The sequence below is a fragment of the Aplysia californica genome, unplaced genomic scaffold (assembly GCF_000002075.1).
Source record: "Aplysia californica isolate F4 #8 unplaced genomic scaffold, AplCal3.0 scaffold01059, whole genome shotgun sequence".
In the NCBI taxonomy this organism is placed as follows: domain Eukaryota; kingdom Metazoa; phylum Mollusca; class Gastropoda; order Aplysiida; family Aplysiidae; genus Aplysia; species Aplysia californica.
Genome location: NW_004798329.1, coordinates 43,348 through 56,524, shown reverse-complemented (window position 1 = coordinate 56,524; position 13,177 = coordinate 43,348). Strand labels below are relative to the sequence as shown.

At 39.4% G+C, this 13,177-nt stretch overlaps 1 protein-coding gene across 2 annotated transcripts in view; it reads right to left on the bottom strand.

Moving 5' to 3' along the window:
- The window catches only part of LOC101857916 (integrin alpha-PS1), a gene marked incomplete at its 5' end in the record, with an annotated part of 43,187 nt that overhangs the window by 4,212 nt on the left and 25,798 nt on the right, over window positions 1-13,177 (bottom strand). For both annotated transcript variants that reach the window (XM_013089829.2, XM_013089830.2), the window contains 10 exon segments: window positions 184-285; window positions 2,503-2,625; window positions 3,142-3,315; window positions 3,715-3,783; window positions 4,299-4,421; window positions 6,489-6,594; window positions 9,554-9,637; window positions 10,277-10,446; window positions 11,743-11,893; window positions 12,398-12,480. In XM_013089829.2, coding sequence (XP_012945283.1) covers window positions 184-285; window positions 2,503-2,625; window positions 3,142-3,315; window positions 3,715-3,783; window positions 4,299-4,421; window positions 6,489-6,594; window positions 9,554-9,637; window positions 10,277-10,446; window positions 11,743-11,893; window positions 12,398-12,480 — 1,185 coding nt within the window.

The following is a 13,177-nucleotide window of genomic DNA, read 5'->3' as shown; positions in this document are numbered from 1 at the left end:
AAAAACAAGAATAAGTGTGGAACTGCTTGTTCTTTACTGTGACTCAAACTGCATAATATCTGGATCATATGAGTGGAAGTTGTCAATACCTAAAAAAGTAAAAACAGTAGATGGCTGCAACACGTCACTTCAGAAAACAGGATTTACATGTAGCAAAGATATACGAATGATATTTAAACTTACTCGTTTTTCATCATCATCTGTGTTCTGTGTAATCATGAGCTTCTTAGAAATGGTCACATTAGCCCATGATATCACCTGCACTTCACTGGCCTTCTGATAATCCTGTGAACCAAAGAAAGGAAATTATTTAATTTAAGAAATGTGATGACAAAATACAGGATTTCTCTGAAAAGGAAAGAATACCAGATTAAAAACAGACATTTGAAGAAAAGAAATTAAAGACAAACATGAACAAGAAAATGAAAATGAGCAACTGCATCGAACAACATCAGCAACCAAAACAACCAAAACATTAACATCAACAGCCTTTTATATAATTCAACTGCAACTGTCAATTACCTGGCCACTGAGACATTTTCAGCCACCTACAAAATATAAGAAAAGAGGTAATTTTTAGCAATTATATTCCCTCATGGTAATTATTCACTAGAATTTAAATGATAAAACACAAACAGCATCAACTACATCAGCCAATCCGTGATATCACAACACCACCACAATCTCAGATGTCTACTTCTTTTTCCTCCTCTTCTCTCATCCTCTACTTTAAATGTCAATCAAGTGTCAACTTGTCTCAACAACAGCTGTAGTTCTTTTTCCTCAACCTGTATTAGCGCTTGAACAATAGACTTTAGGGCTGGATTCTGCTCGGTTAATCGAAGGCTTGCAAAGCAGCAGGCGTCTTGCGCTAGAGTCTTGCGAGCAGGCTTGTGGTTTGATTTCCTCCCGCTTGCTACCGGAGGGAACTTCCGGTGAGTTGTGACTCACGGACAGTCCTACTGTACTGTGTCGTGACGTCGCGAACTCTCGTGGCAGTGGGCTCAGCACATATTACAGAAGATTCTCTGGTTATTTGCATTGAGAGGCTTGCACCAAAAGTGCAAGATCGGTTGGGTTTTTTTCATAGTTCGGTTGTAAAAAACAAAAAGCTCTATTCAATGCACTTAAAAATTAATATTGGATCAGCTATTCTTATGATGTTACGGCCTGTTTATTTTTAATGTGCACAAGCCAAGCGCTTCATCGTCGCACGCAAAAGACCTCAGTTCGATTCCCGTATCGTATGGGGAGAAATTTTTACTGAGAATCTCCGTCTTTCTGCTGGGGCGTTCGTTGTTCCCTCTCAGCCCAGGTTGGCCCTGACATTGGGTTGAAGTAGGCCTAGCCCGTCTCCTAAATGTTCTGTATTATGTCTCTGTGAGTGAAACACATCTACAAAATAGGTTACATACATACGATACAAAAGCCAATCACAACGACCCCTGGAATTTTCCATTTTAGGGTAATCTAAGTCAACTTATTCTTATTACTACCAGAAACCTAGGTCTCTGTTACTACAATACCACGCTCCCTCTCACTTATCCATTCGCTTAGCTGATCAACGGCGGGAAGTTAAAAATAACTTCAGCTCTCTACGCCTTGCGCCAAAACAAGCCCAGCCTCTCCCTTCCTCCACGGTTCAAAGTTCACACAGCGAGCAGTACTGTCTTGCTGTTTGAACACATCGGACTGTCTTGTCGCCTTCGAGACGGTCCTACGCGTGCCGCTCGCTCGGTGTATCGAGACAGTACAAGTCAGCAGGTCAGGTTTGGAGCTTGTCCTGGGGCAAATCTCTAGGTCTAGCGCAAATCAGTACTGTGTGAATTGTGGGGCCTGTGGCAGCGGACGGGACTTAAAGCTTGCGCATGCCTTCGATTAATCGAGTAAACTACAGTGCCACGCCGCGCAGTGACTCTGTGGGTGAGATCTCTCACTCTCCCCCTCTCTCTTTTTCTGATGTAAGTGGCTTCGCGGATTGCAAGCAGGGTGGGGATGATGAGGGGGCCTGACACGAGTGGCTTCACGGATTGCTAGTTGCTGTGGACTTGAAGTTTAGACTAGACCAAGGAGGTTACAGTTTGCGCTAGACTCAACTTATCATGCTGGTGATTTGATTTGATGACTTGACCTAGTGATTTGAGGCTTGTGACTTGAACTAGGGGCTTGTGAGCACGAGCAGGTTTGCTACCGGGGCACAGCCCTAATAGACTTACATCACAAAGTGTCAGTGATGATGAGAACATTTCCAGTCAAAACAATTTCTTTTAATTCTGAAGTTAAAGTATTCCCAAAATTCTGAAGTCAAAGTATTTTCAAACTACTGCTTTCTGTACAGCGAATATCCCACCACTATTTTGGTGGTCTTGAAAATATATTTTAAGTAAATTCCAATAAATTTAATTCTTAAAGTCTTCATCATGATAAACAGATGATGATTTTCCCCTCTGAGCAATGACTGCATTGTTACACCTCTACCTCATTTTGCAAGCTGAAACTCACCGCCAGCAATGTGCTCTCCCACAGACGGGATTCCATTGTGATCTTGACATAATTGACGTTGGCTTCGAGTCTACCCAGCATGCATTTGTACTCAAAGCATCTGGCAGTCCCATCTCTGCAACTCTGAAGAAGGAAGGACAAACAAAGCAATCAGTAAATGGTCACCCTGTACACAATTCTTTAAGAGGAATTTATCTCATTCATTTCTAAACAACACTAAAAGTAGAATGGAGTCTTTTTAAACTTAATATAAGAATTCATATTCAACTTCCGAATCGGTGGTAGTTTAAGTAAATACAATCATACAATCTTAATATCAGTCAAGTGGTGGGAAAAGGGCAGAATGGAAAGACAGACAACATAGAGCAATAATAAACAGGTAGAACTTAGGAGTGACGCCCTCAAACCACCAGCTTACATCCTGAGCATATTTAGTAAAAGAAAGGGCGAATGAAAAAGACAATACACAAACAAATACATTGACTAGAAGAACGTGCCTAAAATGAAAGGAAAAAAGACGGGAAAAATTAAAGTTACCGCCAAACGGCTGAAAGAAAAAAGAAGAAGAGAAATCCAAATCAGTTTAAGTTATAAGGCACAGACAACACTTTTGGATACACATGTACAAAGTCCACTCACCATGACCACCACATTCCCCGCTGCTCTCCGCACCCTTCTGCCTGCACTTCTTTTCCTCCTTGTACCTGCCTCGTCTGAATCCGGCAGCGGCTTCACTTCCACCTCCTCCACGGCAATGTCATCATCACTAGAGGCTTCCACGACAGGCTCTGCTAGCTGGGTATCCCTAACTTCCTGTTAGATATAGATTGTTTATGAGAGTTACAGAGAAGCACATCCACATGACAATCTTCTTTTAGTACCGAGAATAAAAAAGTTTTTAAAAATGAAAAACCAATGAGCCAGAGCTAAAAGAAGCAAGAATGAGAGAGACAAATGCAGTTCCAAGGAAACTTGAATGGACATAAAGGCTTAAAATGCTCTCACTGGAAAAATAAAAAGCAAAAGAGGCAGAGAAAGACCAAGAACAATTTATCTAAAGATTGGTAAGAAAATACCAGGACAACATAGATTTTTTTTAGAGTATCCAAGAATGAGTAGCCAACCATGATTGCTAATATTTGTTTCAGACCAGGCACTTACAGATGAAAACTTTTTTAACAAAAAGAAGCTCATGTGACAGAAGTAACAAACCTTGATGTTGAGAGGATTGATATACTTCTGAATGTCCTCATCATTACACTTCACGACAGGGCCAACAATCTGGGGGAAGAGAAAAGAATAAATGGTCAAGTTTCTGCGTTGCACAGACTACAAAGACAGAAATATGATGGAATATTTCTATGTGCTCACTATTCTTCCTCTCAATTATTGGCACTTAAGCCTTCAAAAGTACAATATCTGACAAAACTTCTTCTCCAGAACACAGAATATCACTTGGCTGTAAACTGCAGTGACTAGTTCTAAAAAAGTGCCTTAACAAGAGAAGAAATGTCTGAAAACAATGTCTAACATGAGTATTGATAAGGAAAATTTCAGAAATAACAGCAACCTTTTAATTTGGTTCAGCTAGTAGACTGCAAACACAGGAAAAGTGAAAAGTAAAAAAGTCCAGAGGTTGGGACATTGGCTTCGAGAAAGATGTGCAATGTCTTAAATATAACTATAATTATCTGAAGATCAGTGCCTCTTAAAAACATTTTTTTTAAAGCGTTCAACACTCTGAAACATAAGAATCTAGTTCATCAACATGAATATCTAATTTCAACACAACACACCTTTGGTTTTCTCATCATATACAGGAGGTACTTTCCAGACCCAGCTGCAGCATCGCCGACTTCATAAGGCCAGTAGATGGTGATAAAAGACTTTGAGATCACACCAGGGCCAGAGTTTCTCACCTGATAAAAACATGACAACCAAATATTGAAAACATTGTATGGTCGCTTTTAAGGACAAGCGGGCTAACCCGGATTTCGAGGGTTTCCAGAAATCTTGACCTACACCAAAAGCGGGCTTTTGCCCTACCTATACGAGAAGTTTGGATTCATTGGTGTGTATTTTTGTTTGGTTATAGAGAAAACTCTCCTTGTTTTTTAAAGAAACTGAACAGGGGGCAAAAACTTTACCTTAAATTTTCTCAAAACAGTATTTTCGGGATAGCCCCCTTGTGCTTAAAAGCGACCATATGGCTCCATCTGCACAGTTTAAATTACTTAAAACAGAGGTACCATCAGGCTAAGAAAAAAAAATCCGGAGCTCTCCGGATCCCATAGAAACACATGCTAGGGGACTCAAAATTTACTTATCACATTGTCTTATACTTTCTTATCAAGAAGACTGGTAAATTCTGGACAATTTCAGAGACCTGGATTTCCGTATGTCCAGAAAATCAGCACATCTGCTTAAATAAGAGGCCATCTGCTTTAATCCCGTTTGTCGGGGCTCAGCCAGGCTGTGGGACATAGTACACTATAGCAGGAAAATGGAGATACTCAACATAGTATATTTTCCACAACTTTTTAACTTCTAAAGTTAACAAATTAATTATCTATGCTGTCTTCCTATTTAAAAGAAAACAGAAATAAACTATACATATTATACAAAATTTTCAAAAATTCACTGAGCAAGATGATCCATTATGAAAACTTGACTTAAACTATCAGAAAAACAACTCACCTCTCAATTTTTCAATTCTAAGTGACAATGGTCCCATACTATAGAATGCTGATAGTCAACACACTTCCACATTTCAAAATTGAAATGCACACACACACACACGCACACACACACACACACACACACAAGCACACACACATACATACACACACACACATACATATACACACACACACACATACACACACACACACACACACACACACACACACACACACACACACACACACAAAAGCACTCTACAGAACTGTAGCCAGACTAAGCTGCCCCTCCTTATTTATACTACATGAAGGCACCTAGCCAGCCAGTGAGTGACCTATATTGAGCCCTTGATAAGAAGACCCTTGAACAGTCCAGGGGAGTAAACAGGGGCCAGTACAGTCTTACATCATAGATCCTTGGACAGGTCAAAGCCTGCTTGTCTTTGATAACAGACCTGATAAAACCACTAGACACCAGCAAATCACAGAGCACGAAGGACAGAGCTTCCACTTGTTCTCTGGTCATTGAAATTTTGTTGACCAAGCGAAACCTTGGCTTGAGTAAAATACTCCCCTACTTATTAAAGTTACAGATTAACTTTTAGATAAAGAGACATTGGTAGAGTTAAGTGACCAAAGCCATCAGGCAATGATGACCAAAGTGCAAAGATCAAATGATCTGGACAGCGGCCCAACAAATTAAGAAATGTTTATATGTTCATTAAAAAATGCACCCACGCACACACACGTTCTCTCTTTCTCCACACACAGCCATACATCCCCTTAATCTAGATGTCTCTTTCTCTCTCTCTTTCTCTGTGTCTCTTTTTCTTGTATAGACAGGAAACAATGAATGCATTTCAGACTTGCATAAAGAGGATCCAGGTTTTCTTGAACAAGTGCCTAAGAAAGTTACTTAAGATCAGATGGACAGACAAGTTCACCAACAAGGAAGTGTTAAGGAAAACGAGACCAAACCCAGTTGAAGATTAAGGGGGAAAAGGGTGGTGGCCATGGATTTGGACATACTCTCTAAGGAAGCCAGGCAGCTGCGTAACAAAAAAAAGTGTTGGATTGGAATCCACAGGGTAAAAGATCAAGGGGATGGCCATGTGTAACCTGAAGAAAAGTCACAGAAAATGATGTACAGAAGAGTGGGAAGACATGGGATGGTATCAAAAGGCTAACCCAGGATAGGGAAAGTTGAAAAGGGTTTGTTCGTGGCCTATACCCTGACCCAGGGTGAGAAAGTCAGTGATGATGAATTTACAAGTATCTAGTACACGTACTAGTATTTCAAATACTTACAATAAAATTATGCCTCACAGCATGCCCAATGCTTAATTCGTCTTTCATAGAACTGGCTCCACGTGGCTGTCCTTGGCTCATGATGGCATAATCAGGGTTGACATTACTGTAAACATGAAGGAGAATCATAAGGTAAGACAAAAATAGCTCTATTAAAAGACGAGGCATGATCCACGGCGTCTGAAATTCCGCCTCAGCGATCTTTTAGTTAGTCCGGGCCCCCCGTGGTAGGCCATAAATTAGCGGCAGGTGACCTGCAATTTCACGCGTCAAGTCGGGGATTGACCGGGGTCAACTCGTGCACAGTGCTGTCCTATCTTGTCCTTATCAGAACGCGTTTCTTCCCCTAATTTCATGAGCCGTAAAATGATGCTCACTCTACCCACAGAACCTATTTCTTCACCAATTTCGCTTCGTCTACGTCTTCTTGATATCTTGTGAAAGTTTCAACAGTTTTCATTGATTCGTTTGGGAATAATAACAGTTTTAAATTGTGAGTGTTATGTGATCAGAAGCGCCGTTAATAATGTTATCTCTTCAAATTTAATTACAAATCATTCGAGAATGGAACGATGGTCTTTATTTCTGTTTGCGCGGTGTGATAGCCATCAAATCATATTTTCTAATGATGTGAATTTTGTTTCTCCAGCACTTTGCGGTGACTGGAAATCAGTTAGTGAATTGTGTTCCTAAGTAAAAATCGTTAAAATGCAATGGGTCAGTCACACATATGAGAGGCATAGAGTCTCTGAATGAACTTTGTCGTGTGTGTTGGCGTTTAAATTTAACTGTCAAACAAAAAAAGTACAGAAAGCCCCGATTATGTAAGACAATGGCAGGAGATATTCTCTTGGTTTATGGGATTGATGTGAGGGACGAAAATGAACAGTCGTACTCCACTAACATTTGTGTCAAGTGTTTTACCACGATTTCAACTATCAAACAGAGATATGGTGTTACGTCACGTCAATTCATGCCGCAAAAAAGCAGTTGACACCAGTAGGAACATGTGGTGTGCGTTTGACAATAGCATAAATGTGAATTCCTTCTCCATTTTGTCGGTACCGCTTAGGTGGCTGCATACAAAGATCCATTTCAAGCTAACATCGTAAAACACCCCAAGCATACCTCCCCCCATCCCCATGTATGTAAGGAACTAACAAACACAATTTATACAGAAACAAGAAAATACTCCCCCGAAACTGCAAAAATTGAGGAGGCAAGTGGACTGGAAGCAATATTCAATCTTCTCAATGAAAGATTTAGCCATGTTCACACTGCAATATCACATCTGAAACCGTCAAACAATTTTCACTTCCAGAAATCTCCGTAGCAATCGACAATTACATGTCCGCATTCAGACGCTATTTCCCCACAAAATTATCCCAAAGCCACACATATCATAGCAACACTGTATTCCACACATACAACAACACATGTTTGCTCTCGGGCTTTTAGGAGAACAGGACACAGAAAGCAGCCACCAAGAGATCTCAAAACTGGAAGCCAGAGCACGAAGGATCTCAAACCAGATAGACATAATGCGTTTTATTTTTTGTGTCGCATCTCCTGCAAATAGCCCCCTCATTGCGTGCTGCTGGATATGTTTAGAAAGAAAAATTATATAAATTTATTGTTTTATTCTGTACGTGTTCATTTTGTGAAAAGAAATCGGTGCTGTATATTGAAGATACGCCAGTATATCATTATTCAGGAGGATACACAATCCATTGGATACAAAAAGTCATGAATGCAGGGAAGCGTTTTGGCTATTATGCTCATGACAAGTTCCATGTTCGTGCTGGAAACAAAATTTTGAGTGAGTCAATTTCTAAACACATTTTCCTGTCTTACGTGGCAGTTTTGTAAATATTTATCGTTAGGCTTATAAGTTATTAGCCATTCAATATGTGTTTGTTGTTTTGACTAACTATAAATAGACATACATTTTAAGAGCATCTAACTCAAAAACGTGAGCAGCCATGGTATTGCTATTTCGTACCAATAAAGAGGTTTAGTTGCTTTCTCTAAAGAACAAACTTGTGTTCACGTATGATATTTTTTGTTTGTGTAAGACGATAAAACATGTGTTGAAAAATTCATTTCACCGACTACCGACGCAGGTAGCGGGTAGCGGGAGGGCGGGTTAGTGACCTCTGGGTGACCGGCCCGCCGTGACCCGGTCACTCCATCGCCGATCCAACTAAAAGAGCGCTGTCTGTACGCCGTGGATCAAATCCTGCTACCTCACCTCCTTTTCATTCTTTCACCATCATCACTGTGATGTCAAGGGAGGCCAGGTAACTTTACATAACCACTATAATAAACAAATAGCGTGTGAATGGCTTCTTCACAGAATGTATCTATCATGCTTGTAAGCCAGAGCCTCCATAATGATACGATCTCAAAAGAATATGAAACAAATACACCACACAGAATGACAATAAGACGGAAATGCCTCAAAACACTTTCTTCCAGATAGTTAAAAATGTGAGATAAATGACAGTTTAGCCTTTTCAGCTATGACATTGTTTTACGGGTTGTAAAAAAAAGAGGCAATACAGAAAGACTAAAAAGTCTGACATCATGTTTTATCGAGAGATTTTTTTACAATTATTTCCAGCTAAACGCTGCTATAAAAAAGGAGACTTACATAATAAAAACCCTTGTACAAGTCAAGATACAGAAGAAGAAATGTTAACCTTTACAGCTCTAGCCACTTGTATTTCCCTCACGAGTTCTCGTTGCCCCTGGCCCACTTGTGTAAATTTCCCTATCAGGGCACTGCTCACCTCAAACTCAGTTATGCATTATTACCATAACCTATCCAATTGTCTCTGGAAAATATTTTACACGTTTTCTTCTAAAACTTCAAACAAAAGCAGACCATACATTTTGTTCACGCCTGCAAAAAATCACAGAGTCAGTATTTTCTGAGCCTGAAGAGTCAAGAACTCCAGAGTGACTTGGGCCAGAGGGAAGTGAGGGTTAAAAAAATGGCTCTGTGCTGTCAAGGTCAACAACTTATCATATCATAAATATAACGAGAAATGAGACAGACTTACGTATCCATGAAAATCTCAGCTTTGTTGATGACCTTGAAGTTCAGTACATGCTTATCATTGACAACGCTCTCCTCAAGGCTAGACCTGTCAAAAACAAACATTTTGTGTGACTTAGCAAGAAAAAAACATCATAATATAAAGTACAGAGTACAAAGTATTTTTTCACTACCCCAAAAAAAATAATAATTTTCATAAAGCCATTTGTCACAAATTTATCTTTTCAGCACTTTTGGGTTTTTTTCTTTACAAATCCAAAAACCATTCTGAAATCAGTAACAGCCCGTAGTGTATCCATCCCCCAATACTTCAATTATAATGGAATTTATCGCCCATTATTGTAGTGCTAAAATAAGAAAAAGAAGATGTAATATGAAAGTTTTGGAGTCATGAACAGAGCAAGCAGCACAATTATATACAGCATACAATTTTGAATTCCTAACAAAAATGTATTGTACAGCTGCTTTGAAAAGCAATTCCCCTCTTACAAAGTACAGTTGAACCTGCTCTAACAGTCACCTGGCCAAGACAATCACCTGTGCAAGCATCCGCTTACCATTACCCCACTTGGGTTGGGTTTTTTTTATTTTGTTTTTTTTTGTTTTTAATTCCGGTGACACCACCCAAGACATCCACAAGTCTAAGACAACCACTAGTCTCCTCAACAACAGTGGCTGTCTTGGGCAATTTCGACTATACTTTCTTCATGTCTCATCTCCAACTCACGTGTTGACCCAGGCTGTCAGGTTATAGATCTCCGTGCTCTCCACAAGCTCACGGGGGACGTTGAGCTTGAGAATGAAATACACAGACTTGTCAGTGCGCAGCGGGTTCCCGATCCGCTCACATTTGATGAGGGTTTCATCCTCCTTCAACCCTTGGCATGAGACGGAGTCCTGAGGAGAAAACCAGACTTTCAAACCTTTGCATTGATGGGAGTTAAAATCTTGAAAATTTTGATCCGACCATGGATCAAGAGATAAACCGAAGTACACAGTGTTTATATACCAGATGACCCCAAAAAAACCTTTACCCACGTAGACACCCATAAAAATAATTAAAATAGAGATAGAAACGCAAGATTTCACAGACGTACTTGGTGTCCATCCCGATTTATTGTGACAAATTTATAAATTAAAATTCGAAGTTTGGCTGCTTCCAAGGTACTGTGGTTTTTGTTACGTATTTCTCTTTCCGAATGGGTCAGCTTGCATCCTGTAAATTTTTGTGTGAATTGTGAACTTTGGTGCCAAGTTATAGGCTTTCCCATGGGTAAAGGTTTTTTTTGGTCAGTAGGTACATGGATGACATTTATCATTACTAGATAAACTAACAGTAACACATTCACATATGTGAGGCAGCGTGGTGAAATCAGGCACTCATTAAAATAATTAAATCTAAAAAACAGGCATTTTTTCTCCATTTTGGCAATTTTTGTCAAATTTTTGTTTTTTGGCTCAACACATAATTTTATGTCCATATAAAAATACACTTACATACTGAAAAATGTTTAATGGCACAAAATATGTACATTTTCAATTTTCGAAGACTCACAAGCTATGAAAGTTACCAAATTTTGGTGGCTATTTTCTCGCAAATTTTACCTCAGAAAACAGGTCACCCCCACCTCCTTCAAACGCAAATATCTCGATGTCTATTCAAGATAGATGGGTATTTTTTTCTTTGAAAGAAAGACAAATAAACAAGCTTTAGGATTATAGCTATAGCTCCATAAGCCCAGAAATTGACGATCCCACCGTGTCTTGACACATATTATCAAACAACAAGTCATATTCTTTATTCATCGTAAGTCAAAGCAACATTATGGTAGGAGAAATGAGTAAAATTTTATGTAAAATTCAATAAATCTTTAAGGAAAACTCAACTGCAACAAAGGAACATATCATATCAAGCCTTGAATCACATGACAGGGTGGGGGTTGAGGGAGGGAGGGCAGCAAACTTATGCTTTGGGACTAATACTGTCAGTATACACATAAACAGTGTCCAGCAACACGGTCACTTTATGAGTAGGTATCCTAAACTCAAATCAAACTCAGACTGAGTAGCCATGAGCTATTGAAGTAGATGACTCAAAAACTAGACTTCACCATATACAAAGATCCCCATCATTAAAAACCTAAAAACCGTGTGAAGGTCCCCACAAAAGGGAAGCACATCAAACACACTGACCTGTGACTCTGTGCCAATGTATGAAACACCTTTGGGCTTTTTCACGTAAATCCTCGTCTCATAAGCCGCTTCACCCAAATTTGCAACGCTCATGATCACTTGCAGAGTATTTTCTCTTTTGATGATCAGCTCGTAATTTCCATTTTCATCCCTGTTGAGGTAAACAAAAGTCGGAGAGGAATTTAATGAGGGAAAAAACTAACAAGCTAAAGTTGACATGTTTTTCAGTCTAAATCGAATTATCAGTTACAGCAGTCATTTAATAGAGATAAAAAATTAGTCAACAGGTCTTTGTTGAAAATGAAACAAAAGTGATAAACATCACAAACCCAGGCTAAACAATCACCCACTCAACAGGACACTAGCATGTCACAGACGAACTATTCAACATTAAACCTCAACCCCCAAGTTCACTTAAATAGCTGCAGGAATGACCAGTTAACCGTGCTGTTGTGCTGAGTCCAATTTCCATTCACCTGTGTATTATCAACAGTCATTATCTACAACACAAACTGGAGGTTTCTGTTTTATAAAGCCAAGCATTCAAGTGTCGCTCATTGATCTTACTTTGAGACAAAAGGTATTCTGCTCAAAGGGAGCTGAAGGATCACATCACATCAAGAGTCCACAAACCACACCCATTCTCAGAACTTACTGGGACAATCCATCAAGAAGTGCATCAAACTGCAGGTTACTATTACATATGTTGTCGTCACCACAATCCTTGACAAAGTCAGCCTACGGAGGTAGAAAATTTAATAGTGTCCATAGTTTAGTCAATGGATATAGAAATAAAATCTACTGCTCATACATACCAAAAACAATCAATGAGAAAACACAAATATATGGAAAGAAAATTTTCTGGGGCATCAGAATTCAAAATAATGGGAAGAGGAACAGAGCATACTCAACCATACCTGAGAATACACACATCCATCAGGCAAGTGGGAGCATATTTTTATTCATTGTAGGGTCCAAGTCGAAATGCCAAATGTCAATCATCATAAATATTGGTTTCATGTACATACTAGAGAGAAGCCAAGGGAAGTACGCCATATGAAACACAGTAAAGAAAAATGAAGTATTTACAAGATATAAAAGAAACGGGCACTCAGGAACATAGGAATATCAGTCAAATTTGTTAATGGAGGAAAAAAGACACATTAGTGTTTCTAGGCCCTCTCCGCCCTTTTCCTCTGAACCTACAAAACCCACGCACTTGATGTCCATGAGCTTCCTTCGTTCAGCTGCAAATTTACACCATTGTATGCCAAGGCATACATTCATTGAACTTAAAGGATCCATCCTCAGGTTGTATAAGGTTAAGAATCTTAACACTTGTCCTAAGTGTAGCTTCAATACCACTTTAAAGTTTGCTAATAAAATATGAAAGGCATTGCTTGCGGAAAGCCACATTTTCACCGAGGCTCAATTT